The 14,403-nt window shown below is 42.3% G+C and overlaps 1 protein-coding gene across 2 annotated transcripts in view; it reads right to left on the bottom strand.

The window, feature by feature from the left end:
- The window catches only part of LOC110539034 (activating signal cointegrator 1 complex subunit 3), a 142,391-nt gene that overhangs the window by 118,592 nt on the left and 9,396 nt on the right, over window positions 1–14,403 (bottom strand). For both annotated transcript variants that reach the window (XM_090193702.1, XM_090193693.1), the window contains exon 6: window positions 12,053–12,170. In XM_090193702.1, the coding sequence (XP_090049828.1) occupies window positions 12,053–12,170 (118 nt within the window). The remainder of the gene's footprint in view (window positions 1–12,052; window positions 12,171–14,403) is intronic.

The raw sequence follows: 14,403 nt of genomic DNA, 5'->3' as shown, positions 1-14,403 counted from the left end.
GAGTTGATACTGTATATCGCACGTGCATATTTTGTACTTTAACGTCTCAGCTTATTTACCCTTCTCTTTCTCTGCATATCCTCTCACCAGTTGTGATATGTTGAAGGAATCTTGGGCATGGTGGGCTATGGACATTCTTTGGGCGCTGATCTGTATAGCCTGTTGGTCTACTTGTTCTTTGCAATGGAATGGTAGGAGAACCCATTGCATGCAGCGCTTTGAATTGATGGCGACTTTGTGTAATAGGTCTACGGTAGACCTTATCCCTCCCCTCCTTATCCCTCCCTTTCTTCCTTCTCCCTCCCCTCCTTCCTTATCCCTCCCTCCTCCCTTCTCTCTCCCCTCCTTCCTTATCCCTCCCTCATCCCTCCCTCCCTTCCTTATCCCTCCCCTCCTTCCTTATCCCTCCCCTCCTTCCTTATCCCTCCCCTCCTTTCTTATCCCTCCCCTCCTTTCTTATCCCTCCCCTCCTTCCTTATCCCTCCCTCCCTTATCCCTCATCCCTCCCTCCCTTCCTTCCTTATCCCTACCTCCCTTCCTTCCTTATCCCTACCTCTCATTCCCTTTCTAGCCCTCTCTCATCCACTCCTGCTACAGCTCTCAGTTTTGAACAGTGGTTGCCACCAACTTTTGTGTGAAACGAACCTGAAGACGGGAGGGCCGGGTATTCGTGTGGTTGAGTCCGTTTCGACCGTTACATGGACTCTTAACAATGTGATGAAGCTTTGTTGCTCCTTGCTGAAACAAGCAAATTATACTTCAGTTGCCTAGGCAATGCCCCCCACAACGCAGCAGCAGCAGACACAGAAAATAGAATGAATAGAACATGCTTGGAACCTCTAAACCTGGCAATTTGACTGGTAAACTCATGGCTAGCCTACAGTACACTCGCAATAGTCCAAGTCGAAATTCATGTAATAATTACGAATTCCCCTCACTTTAACACTTTTTGGCTACTACATAATTCCCTTTCCCATGTGTTATTTCACAGTTTTGATGTATTCACTATTATTCTACAATGTAGAAAATAGCAACAAAAAAAAAAAAAAAAACCTGGAATGAGTGTCCAAACTTTTGACTGGTACTGTATATCACCAGTAGTAGACTACACATTAGCATTAATTCCCAAATGTCTAATCTGCAATGTTTATTTGGTTACGGTAATTTCCGTTAATACATTGAATATATTATTATTACAGTCATTTACCGTTCTCATTGTCAGAGGACGTGTTTAGCAGAAATCACAACCTGCGCTACACTTGTGAGAAATAGGTTTTTAGTTTATTTCATTCCATTTACGGGTTTTGTCAATGTATTAATTGTCTCTTTTAAATGCTCTTGTCAATGTTGAGTAAGAACGCGCACCTGAATACGTACATATAGAAGAAGGACTAGTCTACCTGGTCTGCGCACAAATGTAGGCCTATAAAATGTGCCCATTTGGGGTTGTCTGATAGTATTTCTGATTGTCTTAATTTACCACCACTAATGAGATGTGGAGCTTCTCAAAGTAATTTTTCTTCACCTCAAACAGCAAGTAAACAAAGTCTGTTTTTAGAATCAATTGAGAATGACAAAAGTTACTGAAAGCATTTGGACAATATTTCCAATTCTCTCCCTTTCGATAACCACTCGGCATGAAAGGGAAAAATGTAATGCTCTGATCCAGTGGAAACGTCATAAAACCCCCGATTACTTATTTTCCCTTGCACAAATAGCCTACAGCTGTGTCTAACCCGAGCTCACTGGCGCAGGAAACTCTGGGGCCCCAGAATATGTTATACAATGTCTCAGGTTTTAGGGTGACCCAGCTGATGCGTTTCAAGTTTGTTGCAGACAGGCCATGCGTAGCCAATGTGATTTATAGGATATTTATTTTTATCAGGATATTTTCTACCTGCAGGCTGCAATGTTTTTGTGTTGGCGTTTGTAGGCTATTTTTACATAGCAATAAAACAGCTACTTTTAGACTGGTATAATTTTCATTTAGATAGAATGGAGATTAACCACAGACAATGATTTTGAGATACAAAGACTATTATAAATTAAATTGTTCCACGAAAATGTGCATATGAAAATCCTAACTGGCATTCAGACTGGTAGAAATGATAAGATAAATTGGCACTCCAAATGTATAAGACTGCTGGTGTAGCCTTTTTCCGGCAACTTCAGGAGCATAATGGCAGAATCTGCGAAGATCAGCAGCAGCGGTAGGAGGGTAGGGAACAAGTTTCTTTTTTCTCTGTTTGGGCTATCTTGATCTCTGGCTCCCTCTTGAATCTTTTGTGTCTTATTTAATCAAACAACATGCTAAAAGCATCAGACAAGTTCAGCACATAGTTGATTTTATTAAAATATAGAAACATTTATGTATAGAAAAATACAGATTTAAAAATGTGGACTAATTAATTGTTCAAAAGAAAAAGACTAATCCTGGTCGACCAAGATTATTTTTATTTGGGGACAGCCCTAGTAGAAATGCAGTTTTCCCCCCTTATCAAACCAAGTTGCACCCCTGCATGCACAGAAAGAGAAACACAAACAAAGTCACACACACAGACAGACAACTGGAGACTATTCATGTCAGGTTTTAACTGACAGCTGGTTCTGGCTGGGACCACCAGTACCGCCCCACCTGCGGCAACTTCAGGGATCACTACTAAACTTGACACACGGTGGGACACACACACGAAAACAAACAACTGTAGGGTTCACACGGCTACTAGACTGGGCAGGTCAACCACAGCCGTCTTACCTTCCCCGCCCAGCTAGAGACGCTTGGCTCCGGTTGCCAGATGTGTTATCGCCGATCTTGACCCGCTAATTAGACTCTTCCTCATTACTACTGCTGCTTTGTTAGTTATGCGCAGAGAGGCAGGTTTAATTAGCAGCTCTACAACAGGGCATGCCTCCAATCACCCCCTAACCCAGGGGTGGGCAATTCCATTCCTCGAGGGCCTGACTGGTGTCATAGTTTTGCCCCAGCTAACACACTTGACTCCAATAATCACCTAATCATGATCTTCAGTTTAGAATGCAATTTGATTAATCAGCTGTGTTTGGTAGGGATGGAGAAAAAGTGTGACACCAAATCAGGCCCAGAGGAGTTGCCCATCCCTGCCCTAACCCGTCCTTCTTTACTGTCTGCTGGGAAAGATAACATCACACACAGGGCTTACTGTAAGCTAGGGCTGATATGGAGACTGGGGTCAGTGAAGATTCAAGTGTCCTGAAAAAACACTCCTGGCTGGTGAACCAACAAGCTGTGGATGGATGAGAAGAGGTCTGCCTGGGAAACCTCTGCTCCATGGGAGAGCAGCAGGGCTTCTGCCTGGCAGGAGGAGACCAGTCCTAGACACTGCTGTGCAGAGGAGACTGGTGGGAGGAGCTATAGGAGAATGGACTCATCATAATGTCTGGAATGAAATAAATGGAAGTCAAGTGATTTCCATATGTTTCATACTGTTCCATTAATACCATTTCAGCCATTAGAATGAGCCTGTCCTTCATTAGCTCCTCCCACCAGCCTCCACTGCTGGTGTGTATTCAGGTAGGTCAAACATTCCCAAAGCTAGAGGTAGAAATGTTAATGAACATAGCTAACATCCTTCCCTATCGTACTTGAAATAATCCTATCTGTTCTACACAATAGTGTGCTCTGTAATGTTGAACCCTGCTGGACAGCAGCATGTCAGTGTGTTGTACATCATGCTCTCCGGTGTCTCACCACCTGCCCAGTCCACTGTCCTACACCCATCTGAGCCCTTATTCTGTCAGTCCACTGTCCTACACCCATCTGAGCCCTTATTTCTGTCAGTCCACTGTCCTATACCCATCTGAGCCCTTATTCTGTCAGGCCACTGTCCTACATCAATCTATACTACATCCAGCTATCTCTAACAGGATTGGTTAGTGTGTGAAATTATCCAATCTCATAGGTGCGTGCAGCCTCCCAGTGGCCACATATGCATTTCTGTTTGTCCCATCTTTCTGTCCTCCCAGAATGAGCAGAGACTGGTCAGTGGTTCTGACACAGTGACACTACTATCACTCCCCCTCCCGGTTTCAGGAAACAGGCCCCTTCCTAATCCCTAATGAAATGCAGTCAACTGACCCACTGGGAGCTGGGGTTAACATGTCTGAATCAGATGGAACAGGGAGGAAATGAGGACTGGACCACTGCACTGTGTACTCAAGTCCCACATTTAGACAAGCCATTTGGAGAATAAAAATGGTGAGAGTAGAAAAACAAAAATGGATATTAATTAATTTATCCATCAATCAATAAATCTTACGTATTTATGTAGCCATGTTTACAGTAACAAGTCCTTTACAGTAACACAGCATGGGGAACCACTGAATATGGTTTAATTAGTGAAGTAAATATGTGAAATCGCAACAAGATTGTATAGGTCTTAACAAATTAACCTTTCAGTCTGAGCTAGTGTGTGAAGTAGGCCTTGTCTGTCAAGTAGGAGGACCAGATTTGATCATCCTCCCTTCCCTGTAACACTGGAATGAGAGTAAAAATCATTTAGATGAAAAACTAACTCCCTGTCAGTGCCGGTCCATCCTCCCTCTCTCTCTCTCACTTTCTCCCAGCCCATCAAAACTCAAAAAGGCTCTTTTGAATTTTCATCCAGCCCTCTGACGCCCTCTCCACCTTCACGTCCATTTCCATCTCAAAGGCAGCAGCTCTTCTTTCTTTACCCCTACATTTGGGACACGGTCACGACTGTACACCCCAGCACCCCTCTCTTAGCCCCCGCTGACACTGTGGTTGTACATCTACACCCCTCCTTTCTCTCCCTCTTCCCTTTCATGTGGCTCGCTCACCCGCTCACTCTCTTGATCTGTGTGAGCTCTGTGCTGCTGCGTTCCACATCTATTGGGTTTGCTAGATATGATTAGGGAATTTGCTGCATTCAAATTGAGCTTCTTCCCCCTTGTGGTTACCACTTTCTAAACAAATGTAAACAGATACTGAGCAATTAGCAAAAACATGCTCTAGCATGTCGATAGAGCAGGGGAGTAAACCAGCGAGGGAGAAAACCAGCGAGGGAGAAAACCAGCGAGGGAGAAAACCAGCGAGCTCACTCTGGAATAGGATGTGTGAAGTGGTGTGTGTGTGCACGTGCGTGGTAAGGGCCTGTGCGCACACGCCTAATGCATGCATGAATGTGTCTGTGTGCCTACCACGTGAGTGTGTGTCTGAATGAGAAAGCGGAACTCTTGTAAACCACGTCTTGGCTCATTTTAATATGTAGAACATGTTCCACAAACAGTTCCATAGTACTGAGAGGGCTGGCTGACGGTGCAGTGCGTGATTCGCTGCCTGACCGTTTGTCTACAGAGATACCAACTAGTTTGTGACCATGTCAGCAATGATTAGGTTCACCCTGAACAGCTCAAATTCCCCCCGTTTTTCATTTTACTCAAGAGACGGTGTGTGTGTGCTTCATTACTCAAACATGATTTAAAGGCCATAAGCTCAGGGAGAGCTTAGAGAAGAGATGAAGAGTCTATTCTTTGTCATAATAATTCTATATATAGAACACTATGCATATCTATGAACATTCCTGGGAAGCAAATCACAGAAGATAAGCGTCTCACCATCTACTGCCTTCATCAGTAGTACCAGCTAGCTGAATCACTTGAGTTGGAGAATGCTGCACAGATTTCAATTCTCATTTAGAGATCTGTAAAAACAGCCATCAGGCAGAATACATGTATTTACCAACATGACGATTAAGGAGTTTGCAATTTGAAAGCTAATCAGCAGTTGACAGGCCCTCCCACCAAATCCCAGTTCTTTGATGGAATGCAGAAAGTGGGAAATTTAATCAGCCTCTTTTAGCCCCTCCTGACCTCTCCACTCTGTCGTCAAGGCAACGTTAATCTCAAAAGCCGTCTGGCAGGCAGGTGAACTTTGACAAGCGAAAAGAGAAGAAGAAGCCTATCACCACTTCTTCGCCATGCGTGTAACGTGAATTGTGGATGGATGGATGGATGATGGGAAAAAAAGGAAAGAAAAAAAAACCAGAAAACATCCTCTCTCTCTTCTCTGTGGTCAATACATGACAAAGAGCGGAAAAGGCAAGTAAGCTAAAGTAGGCCAATCAGCCCTTATACGCTCTAAAGGTTTACCACCAACCACTGCCCCAACAGTGTAAAAGGAAGTTAATGTATCAAAGTGATTCAATATTAAAAATGAACTTTTAGTTCACCACACTCAGCTCATTTTTCCAGGGGCTGGAAGTGACCTAGAGAAGTGAAGACTTTAGGATGCAGTACGGTCCAGAGATAAAGTATCATGGAACAGAAGTGAGCTTGATGTGAAAAACACATCGCCCTTCCCCTAGCCCACTAACACCTGCAGTTCCATAATGGTAACGTAAAGAAAACAGATACAGCCTAATATGGTGGAACCGGTTGTTGTTTCTGTCGCACTGCTTTGCTTTATCTTGGCCAGGTCGCAGTTGTAAATGAGAACTTGTTCTCAACTGGCCTACCTGGTTAAATAAAGGTGAAATAAATAAAATAAATAAATAAAAACTTCCCCTGAGCCAAATGAAGCACTAGATTGTGTCAAAGCTGGTTGAAATTACATCATCACAACCGGATTACGTCATCATTAACGACGACATTGCAATCAGTTTTGTACCACTGTGCACAGGCTAGTGATTATCTAGGCTACCTATCCAGTCCAATCAGGTAAGAGACGATTGTGGAGCGTCTACCTGCCCAGTATACCTTAGCTTCATTCTCTGGTCAAAACGACCTGGCACTTGATACCACACCTAGGCTCAGGTACCATAGAACCAACCACAGCTAATTAATGATTTATACTGCTTAATTACACACAGATTGATTGATTAAATACACATACTAATGAATTGCACACAAACTGATAACAATTTACTCGAGTTACTAAGTCCAACCCTTTAAACACGTGAGAATTGGCCTATACGAATAGGGCTACGTTGAAATGTTTCTTGCAGAAGAAATATGAAGAGCATATGCATAACCATGGTAGCAACTGAAAGGGAACAGTTTGGAGATTATGAAAATGTTAGATCAAAGGTGAGGACACAACAGTTCACCTGAAACAAGGCATCATGTGAAAGCTTGTTCTATTGCCAACATGACGAGCTAGGTTCTAAAATACTGTCTTACAGTTAGGCTTTCACAATGCAATTCAGGGAAAACAAATCAGAATTTTGGTGCACATAAAAATAAGTCATTAAAGTACATCCAGGTGGGTGTGCCCCAACACATTTTCACAATAGTCAAAGATAGACTCATTCTGTTCAGAACAACCAAGGGTATGATGCCATGTCATTTTATAACTACATCCAACATAGTGATCATAAAAGTTTACATGAGTTGTATAATATAGAATAATATGGAAATGTGGCTTGCTTGTATGACATCCGTAATAAAGAAATGCTCTGCTTTGTTGACACAACAGTCCACAAAGCAAGTGCTGCAGGCTCTAGTTTTATCTTATCTTGATTATTGTCCAGTCATGTGGTCAAGTGCTGCAGGCTCTAGTTTTATCTTATCTTGATTATTGTCCAGTCATGTGGTCAAGTCCTGCAGGCTCTAGTTTTATCTTATCGTGATTATTGTCCAGTCATGTGGTCAAGTGCTGCAAAGAAAGACACAGTGAAGCTGCAGCTGGCCCAGAACAGAGCCACACGTCTTGCTCTTCATTGTAATCAGAGGGCTAATATTAATACCCTGAATGCCAGGCTCTCTTGGCTAAGAGTTGAAGAAAGACTGACTGTGTCACTTCTTGTTTTTTATAAGAAACAATGTGTTGGAAATTCCAAATTGTTAGCATAGTCAACTTACACACAGCACTGACACAAACTTACCCCACCAGACATGCCACCAGGGATATTTTCACAGTTTCACAACAAATTCAAAGAAACGTACAGTATTATACAGAGCCATGAGTGCCTGGAACTCCCATCTTATATAGCGCAAGTGAACAGCATAACTGGTTTCAAAACACAAATAAAGCAACACCTCACAGCACAAAGCCTCTCCCCCATGTGACCTAATTATTATTGTACTGACATGTGAGACAGATGCACACACACACACTACATGTTAGTCTTGTGTGTGAATTATTTTTTGTTATGTGTAGGACCCCAGTAAGACTAACCCTAAACATCAAAGCTGTATTTATTATAATTCTCAGTGTATCACCTTTCAAAATACATCGAGTCATCCTAATGTACAGCATATTGCTCACTCGGACAACAAAAGTGCAAAAGTTGCCCATTTACTGGAAGGGATGGGGGCAACTTTTTGTAGCGCGATGATCCAAAATGGTGTAAAATTATTTTTAGTCCATTTGGTTTGGGTTTTTTCTGTGAGCTAGCTCAATGCGCAGTTTTTCTAGAGATCAGTCTGATCAAACCCTAACTGCGATGTAGTAGGGAGCCAATATTCAACATTGTTTACAGCAGAAAACTTGGTAATTAACTACAAAGATCATAATCCACATGTCCGGTCTGTGTATTCTTTTACACATGCTAAATGTACGAGGTATCTACCTGAAAACACATGATCTAAGTGACAGATTCAGCGGCCATTAAAGTATGTCTTATGTACTTTGAAGAACCACTAAAATAGTGATTTTGGCAGACAGCATAGGCAGCAGCTCTATCGAGATGAGATGACTTGGAATTAAATAATAAAGTCATCAATTTAAACAAATGTAATATACACAACTGAAATATTTCATTAAACTAATGTAATGTGAATAAATGATGCTTAATAAAGTGATAAGCATTAAATGGGCAGTCACCACCATCATGGGACTTCTATGTTGATACAGCATTCAACCCACATAACGCATAGTGCATTTATCATTTCATTTTTAGAATCGAAACTGAAAACCGTGATTATTTTTAAATAATGTGAAGCAGAGACAGAGCTCTGACGTCATGTATAGTATGTTACTGTACAGCCACTGCATTCCAATTTTGGCCATTTTTAACCCAGGTACGGGGTACGAGTGGAAAGGGCTACAGGTCCAATACAGACTGTTTTTTGGCTCAATATCAAATTATTTCTGGGTAACAATTACTAAGTACCTTACTGTGATTGTTTTCAATGGAAATGGTGGAGGGGAAAAAAAATTAACAAAAATAGCTTCTTAGCAAAGAGCAATTTCTCATGCTAGAATTTAACTAGAACTGTCTGGGAGTTGTCTGAGTGGAGAGGGTAAACCTGAAAACAAGCTGTTATAGGGTTAGGGTTTCTGGCAGAGAGCTTTGGAACTCATTGGTCTATTAACGCATTTACAATTTCACAGTATTCTCTCTCACACGCAGGTCAATCTCATTTCTGATTGAACTGGGCCTTCAAATTAGGTGGTTCATTTACAGTATCACAACCACCGCTGTAAATGTAGGATGTGGGAAATGAATGACTCAAATAGATAACATAAATCCCTTAGGCTAAACAAATATATAGAAATGTTCTGAAAAACTAAAATTCCAGATTTATTTATATATTTTTTCAATTTCTTTGATGCCTGCCTACGATTTGGAACCGACGACAAATTGTCCATCCTTATCCTCCCACACACATCTTCAGCTACTCACAGCTTTATTCACATTTCAAGGGTTAAAAAAAAAACTATTAGCCTCCAAGCGAAGAAAACATCTCCAAAAAGAGGAGACAGAAAGCAGGAGAGACAAGGAGTGATACTGCTAGCTCAGCATGGGGTTCAGTGTATGAAAAATAACAGTCAGGCACTGGGCTCACTGTGCTACACAGGGAACAGCTTCAGTGACATCCAGTAGAATCAGTTCCATGCTGTGGGGAAATACAGACTGAAATCACTGACTGAATTCAGCTACAGGCCATGGAGGAAGTAACTTCAATATAAAACAGTCAGTGTACTCTGTAGGCAAAGCCTGGGAAACAGTGAACTACAGGGGCAACAGCCTTAATATGAGCCAGTCAGAAGACTGTATAATGTAGAGAGGATACTTCACTGAACTACATACTCTGTATGTACAGAGGAAGGAGCAGATCGGCATAGCTAAGTTACAGCAGGACACATATCCTAGTACAGGGGAGAACGCTTCAGCACCAACCAAGTCAGTGTATTCTCTTGTACTAGCCTGGTCCCAGATCCATTTGTGCTGGACACTGATCATAGGAGTTGGCAAGACAGTAGAAACAGATCTAGGACCAGGCTAAGGGATAATGCCACCCCCTCAGTATAATAACAAGTCTACAGTGAACATGTTGTCCCCCACGAATGACGTGGCGCTCCTCCCTGTGTCAATTATTCCAACATATGTTGTGTGGAAAGACATTCCATTTGTAAGTATCAAAATTACATAGGTAATTAAGGGAAACTTGTTTCTAATGAGAAGATGTTATCATGTCCAAAATAACATGAATGTAGCTCAACGGGGCAGGAGCTATGCTTGTTCGAATGTTGGTTTGGTACGGGACAAAAAATTTCTAATTAGCAGAAAAACTAACGGGCAGAGCTTATAGAAACGTGTTGCTCATGAGGGGATGCATATAACAACATCACTCCATGACAGTAGCTCAAACGGGACAGGATATGCTTGTTCAAAGTTTGGAATTTCAGTATATTACTACAGTACCCCCCTTGGGCCTATCCGTGTAATTGTGTACATGCCGGATCTCTATGGCAAGATCACCAAAGATTCACCAAAGTTTCACCAAAATCGGGCCAGTGCTGTCTGAGATACTGCATGTGATGAACGTACTAAAGGACAGACACAGAGCTACAGTCCCTTTCCAGATTTCATTGTGGGGACAGTAAGACTATACAAGGCATGAGCCAGGTATTTGTCTATAGAGTGAAATACTACTTTGCTACATTTTCTCTGATTTGTGAGAAGTAGTGGAAGGCAAGAGGGGCAAAAAGAGAGTGACTGGTCTAGTGCTGGAGATGACTATCTTGGACTTAAATGGATCATGGTGCATTACCTCCCCCAACCCCCGACCCTCCTCCCCCAACCCCTCCCAACCTCCTCCCCAAAAACCTAGAGAAATAATGAAGGACTGAGCTAAGCTTAATAGGCTATCTTTAGGTAATAGCTTTTCAGTGTATTGAGCCGTTTGACAATCATGCAGAAAATGAGAGCAATACCCAGCTCCAAAACAGACCTGAGGGGTAGGTGATGGGAACAAAGAAATGAGAGAACGGGGAGGGAGGGAGGGAGGGAGGGAGGGAGGGAGGGAGGGAGGGAGGGAGGGAGGGAGGGAGGGAGGGAGGGAGGGAAAAAAAGATATTGAACGGAAAATAAGGTGGAAAGTTTAACCTTTGGGTAGAGAGGATGGTGAATAGCCTTTTCACAGTTACGTGAAATGTACATACAATTAACACATTTTCTATATTGAATAGCAGTAGGGAAGTATTTGTAATTGTATTCCTTAGTAGGCTACAGCTTTACCAACCTTCACCCAGGACAAAGAGACAGGGACACTGTGCATTTCATACTGTACCTCTGTACTAGAGTACTGGACACCATCAAAGATTTACAGAGTCTAATATTGATTTGTACATCAAACCCTCATTTAGATCTTTAAGGGTTGTTGGAGCTGGACTGTGCTGTTTGTGTTGTAGGGATTAACATCCAAACATGGACCAGTTGTTAAAGGTCATGACCCCACTGAGAAAGGCAGAGCCAAGAGTCAGCCTTAGTGACCCTATCCTACATCACCCTCCCATTCCCTTGAAAACCCTGACAATGATGAAGGTTGGGGGTAAATAAGTATAAAACATTTAAATAAAAAAGGCCTAATATTAAAAGTGGTCCTCCAAATGAGGGGTAGTGACAGGCAAAATATTGATTTATTTCATTACATTTTTTTCAATGATGAATGTCAAGATTTGTCTAGGTAGGTAGACTGAATTTCAAACCAATTATCTACAGTTTAATTCATCAACGATACTCTACCCCACTGCTCCCCGAGTGTGGATCTCTGGTTTCTATGGAGATGACCTGGATGCCTCTGGTGCAGGGGGTGGGGTCTGACTCACCTGGTGGGTAGTTGATCCTGTCTGCAGGGATGGAAAGGAGAGAGTCCACGATAGAAGACCTTCTCTGGAGGAGAACAGAGATCATCTCAAATCCCTCTGGGCCCAGCAACTCAAACAGCTGGATGAGAGCGACAGAGATTCAAAAAGTGAGATAGAGGAGCAGAGAGAGAGGGGGAGATGAAGAGAGATATGAGAGAGAGGGGGAGATGAAGAGAGATATGAGAGAGAGAGAGAGAGTGGGAGACATGGTGTGCTTAAGCCAAAAACACTAAAGCTGTAAACAAACACATCCTATGGTTCAACCTCCATCCTCCCCTCCAAACACACGCTTGCAGTGCCAAGAATGAACACCTGGTGATTATCGTGCCCAAAGTAAGTCTGGGCCTGAGACAGAATAATGCTGTGCCGCTTAGCCCCCCAAACACAGCCACCTGGCACTTAGCTGGCTGGGGACAGCAAAACAACAGTAAACCTGACTGGGAGGGAAGCGATCACTGAGCTAGGAGCTGGCTAGCACAGGAGAGAAACATACAGTATTAACCATAGGGGGTGGAAATGCTGTGTGCAACAGACACAATGAGTATGTTTACATGCACACTAATACACAGTGTACAAAACATAAGAAAAAAATAATGTATTTTTTTTTAAACAATCTTTATTTAACTAGGCAAGTCAGTTAAGAACAAATTCTTATTTACAATGTTATTTACAATGACAGCCTAAAGGTTTAAGTGCCTTTGAACGGGGTATGGTAGTAGATGCCAGGCGCACCAGTTTGAGTGAGTCAAGAACTGCAATGCTGCTGGGTTATTCACGCTCAACCGTTTCCTATGTGTATCAAGTAAGGTCCACCACCCAAAGGACATCCAGCCAACTTGACACAACTGTGGGAAGCATTGGAGTCAACATGGGCCAACATCCCTGTGGAATGCTTTCGACACCTTGAAGAGTCCATGCCCTGATGAATTGAGGCTGTTCTGAGGGCAAAAGGGGGTGCAAACTCAATATTAGGAAGGTGTTCCTATTGTTTAGTGAACCCAGTGTAATATATTAAACTGATTATGGCAGGATGCAGATTATGCAAGTCATGTAAACACTTTACTCTGCTTATCTTAAATCAGCGTAAAGTCTATATCAAAGTAAGCATCCACCGAATAAAACACCTAGTTTTCTAAGCAATCTGGAATTATTAGGACATGTAAACAGTTTAATCTGTGTTCCAGCAGTGTAATTGATCTGCACATTTACCAGCACCGGTAGCACAAGCCTCCCTCTTATACACGAGTGAAGTGAGTTTGGAAAAACAGAAAGTATGCATCTTAGAATTAATTTTCACATACAAACTTTATGTCCAAACTCAATTTGGCTTCACAAAAATAACATGATCGTTGTGGTAGAACGTTTATTTTGATTGCCGATGTTCTGTATTTATTTATGTCCCATCAGGAAGACTGACTTACGATGTGTCCATATAAACATGATTATTAGGGAAATCATTTATGTGCATGTAACCGTACTCATTGAGACAACATCAAAACCCACGTAGTACCTGACATTAGAAGATATGAGCAGTCTTGAATATATTCAGAATGTTTTATCCTGCATACATTTTTTTAGGAATAATAAAATATAATACAAAACTGATCATTCAATTCAAGCTTTTCAGTCTGCAGATGGATAAATGGATGGTTGGATGGAAAGAGAGACTTTGCTCTTTTGCCTTTCCACATCCTCTGGGAACTTGGTTAGCCCCCGCGGTAGGGGAGCCAAACAACAGACGCACTTTGATGATGGCAGGTGACAGGTCAGCCGCACCTCCTTTGTGAAGGGTAGTCTTTGTTTCTGTGTGCTGGGTCTTGGTTTAATTCTGTCTCCAAAGTCCTTTCCCTCTCAGTGACTGGAGGGTCGTTCCATGTCGTTTTAGAAATCAATGACACCCACAATCTCAGATTGTTCCGAAATCATTGCTGTATTTGTTTTGGCATTGGGGGGGGCTTTTGACAAATGCTTTGGAATCCTCATGTCTTACTCATTGTCAGAATTATTTTAGGTCCAAATCGGATGTTATGTACTATATTTAATGAATTTGGGTGCAATCAATTAGCTTTATTTTGTTCAAATATAATTTGATCTCTGAGAAATTATGGTGCAGGGTCTCCATCGCGCTCTAGTGACTCCTTGTGGCGGGCATGGTGCATGCACGCTGACTGCTGTCGTTAGCTGTATGGTGTTTCCTCAGACACATTGGTGAGGCTGGCTTCTGGGTTAAGCGAGCAGAGTGTCAAGAAGCAGTTTGACTTGGCAGGGTCGTGTTTCGGAGGAGGATTGGCTCTCAACCGTCACCTTTCCCG

The sequence above is a fragment of the Oncorhynchus mykiss genome, chromosome 2 (assembly GCF_057628025.1).
Source record: "Oncorhynchus mykiss isolate SJ-2025 chromosome 2, ASM5762802v1, whole genome shotgun sequence".
NCBI classification, from domain to species: Eukaryota; Metazoa; Chordata; class Actinopteri; order Salmoniformes; family Salmonidae; genus Oncorhynchus; species Oncorhynchus mykiss.
This window is presented reverse-complemented; position numbering and strand designations above follow the sequence as displayed.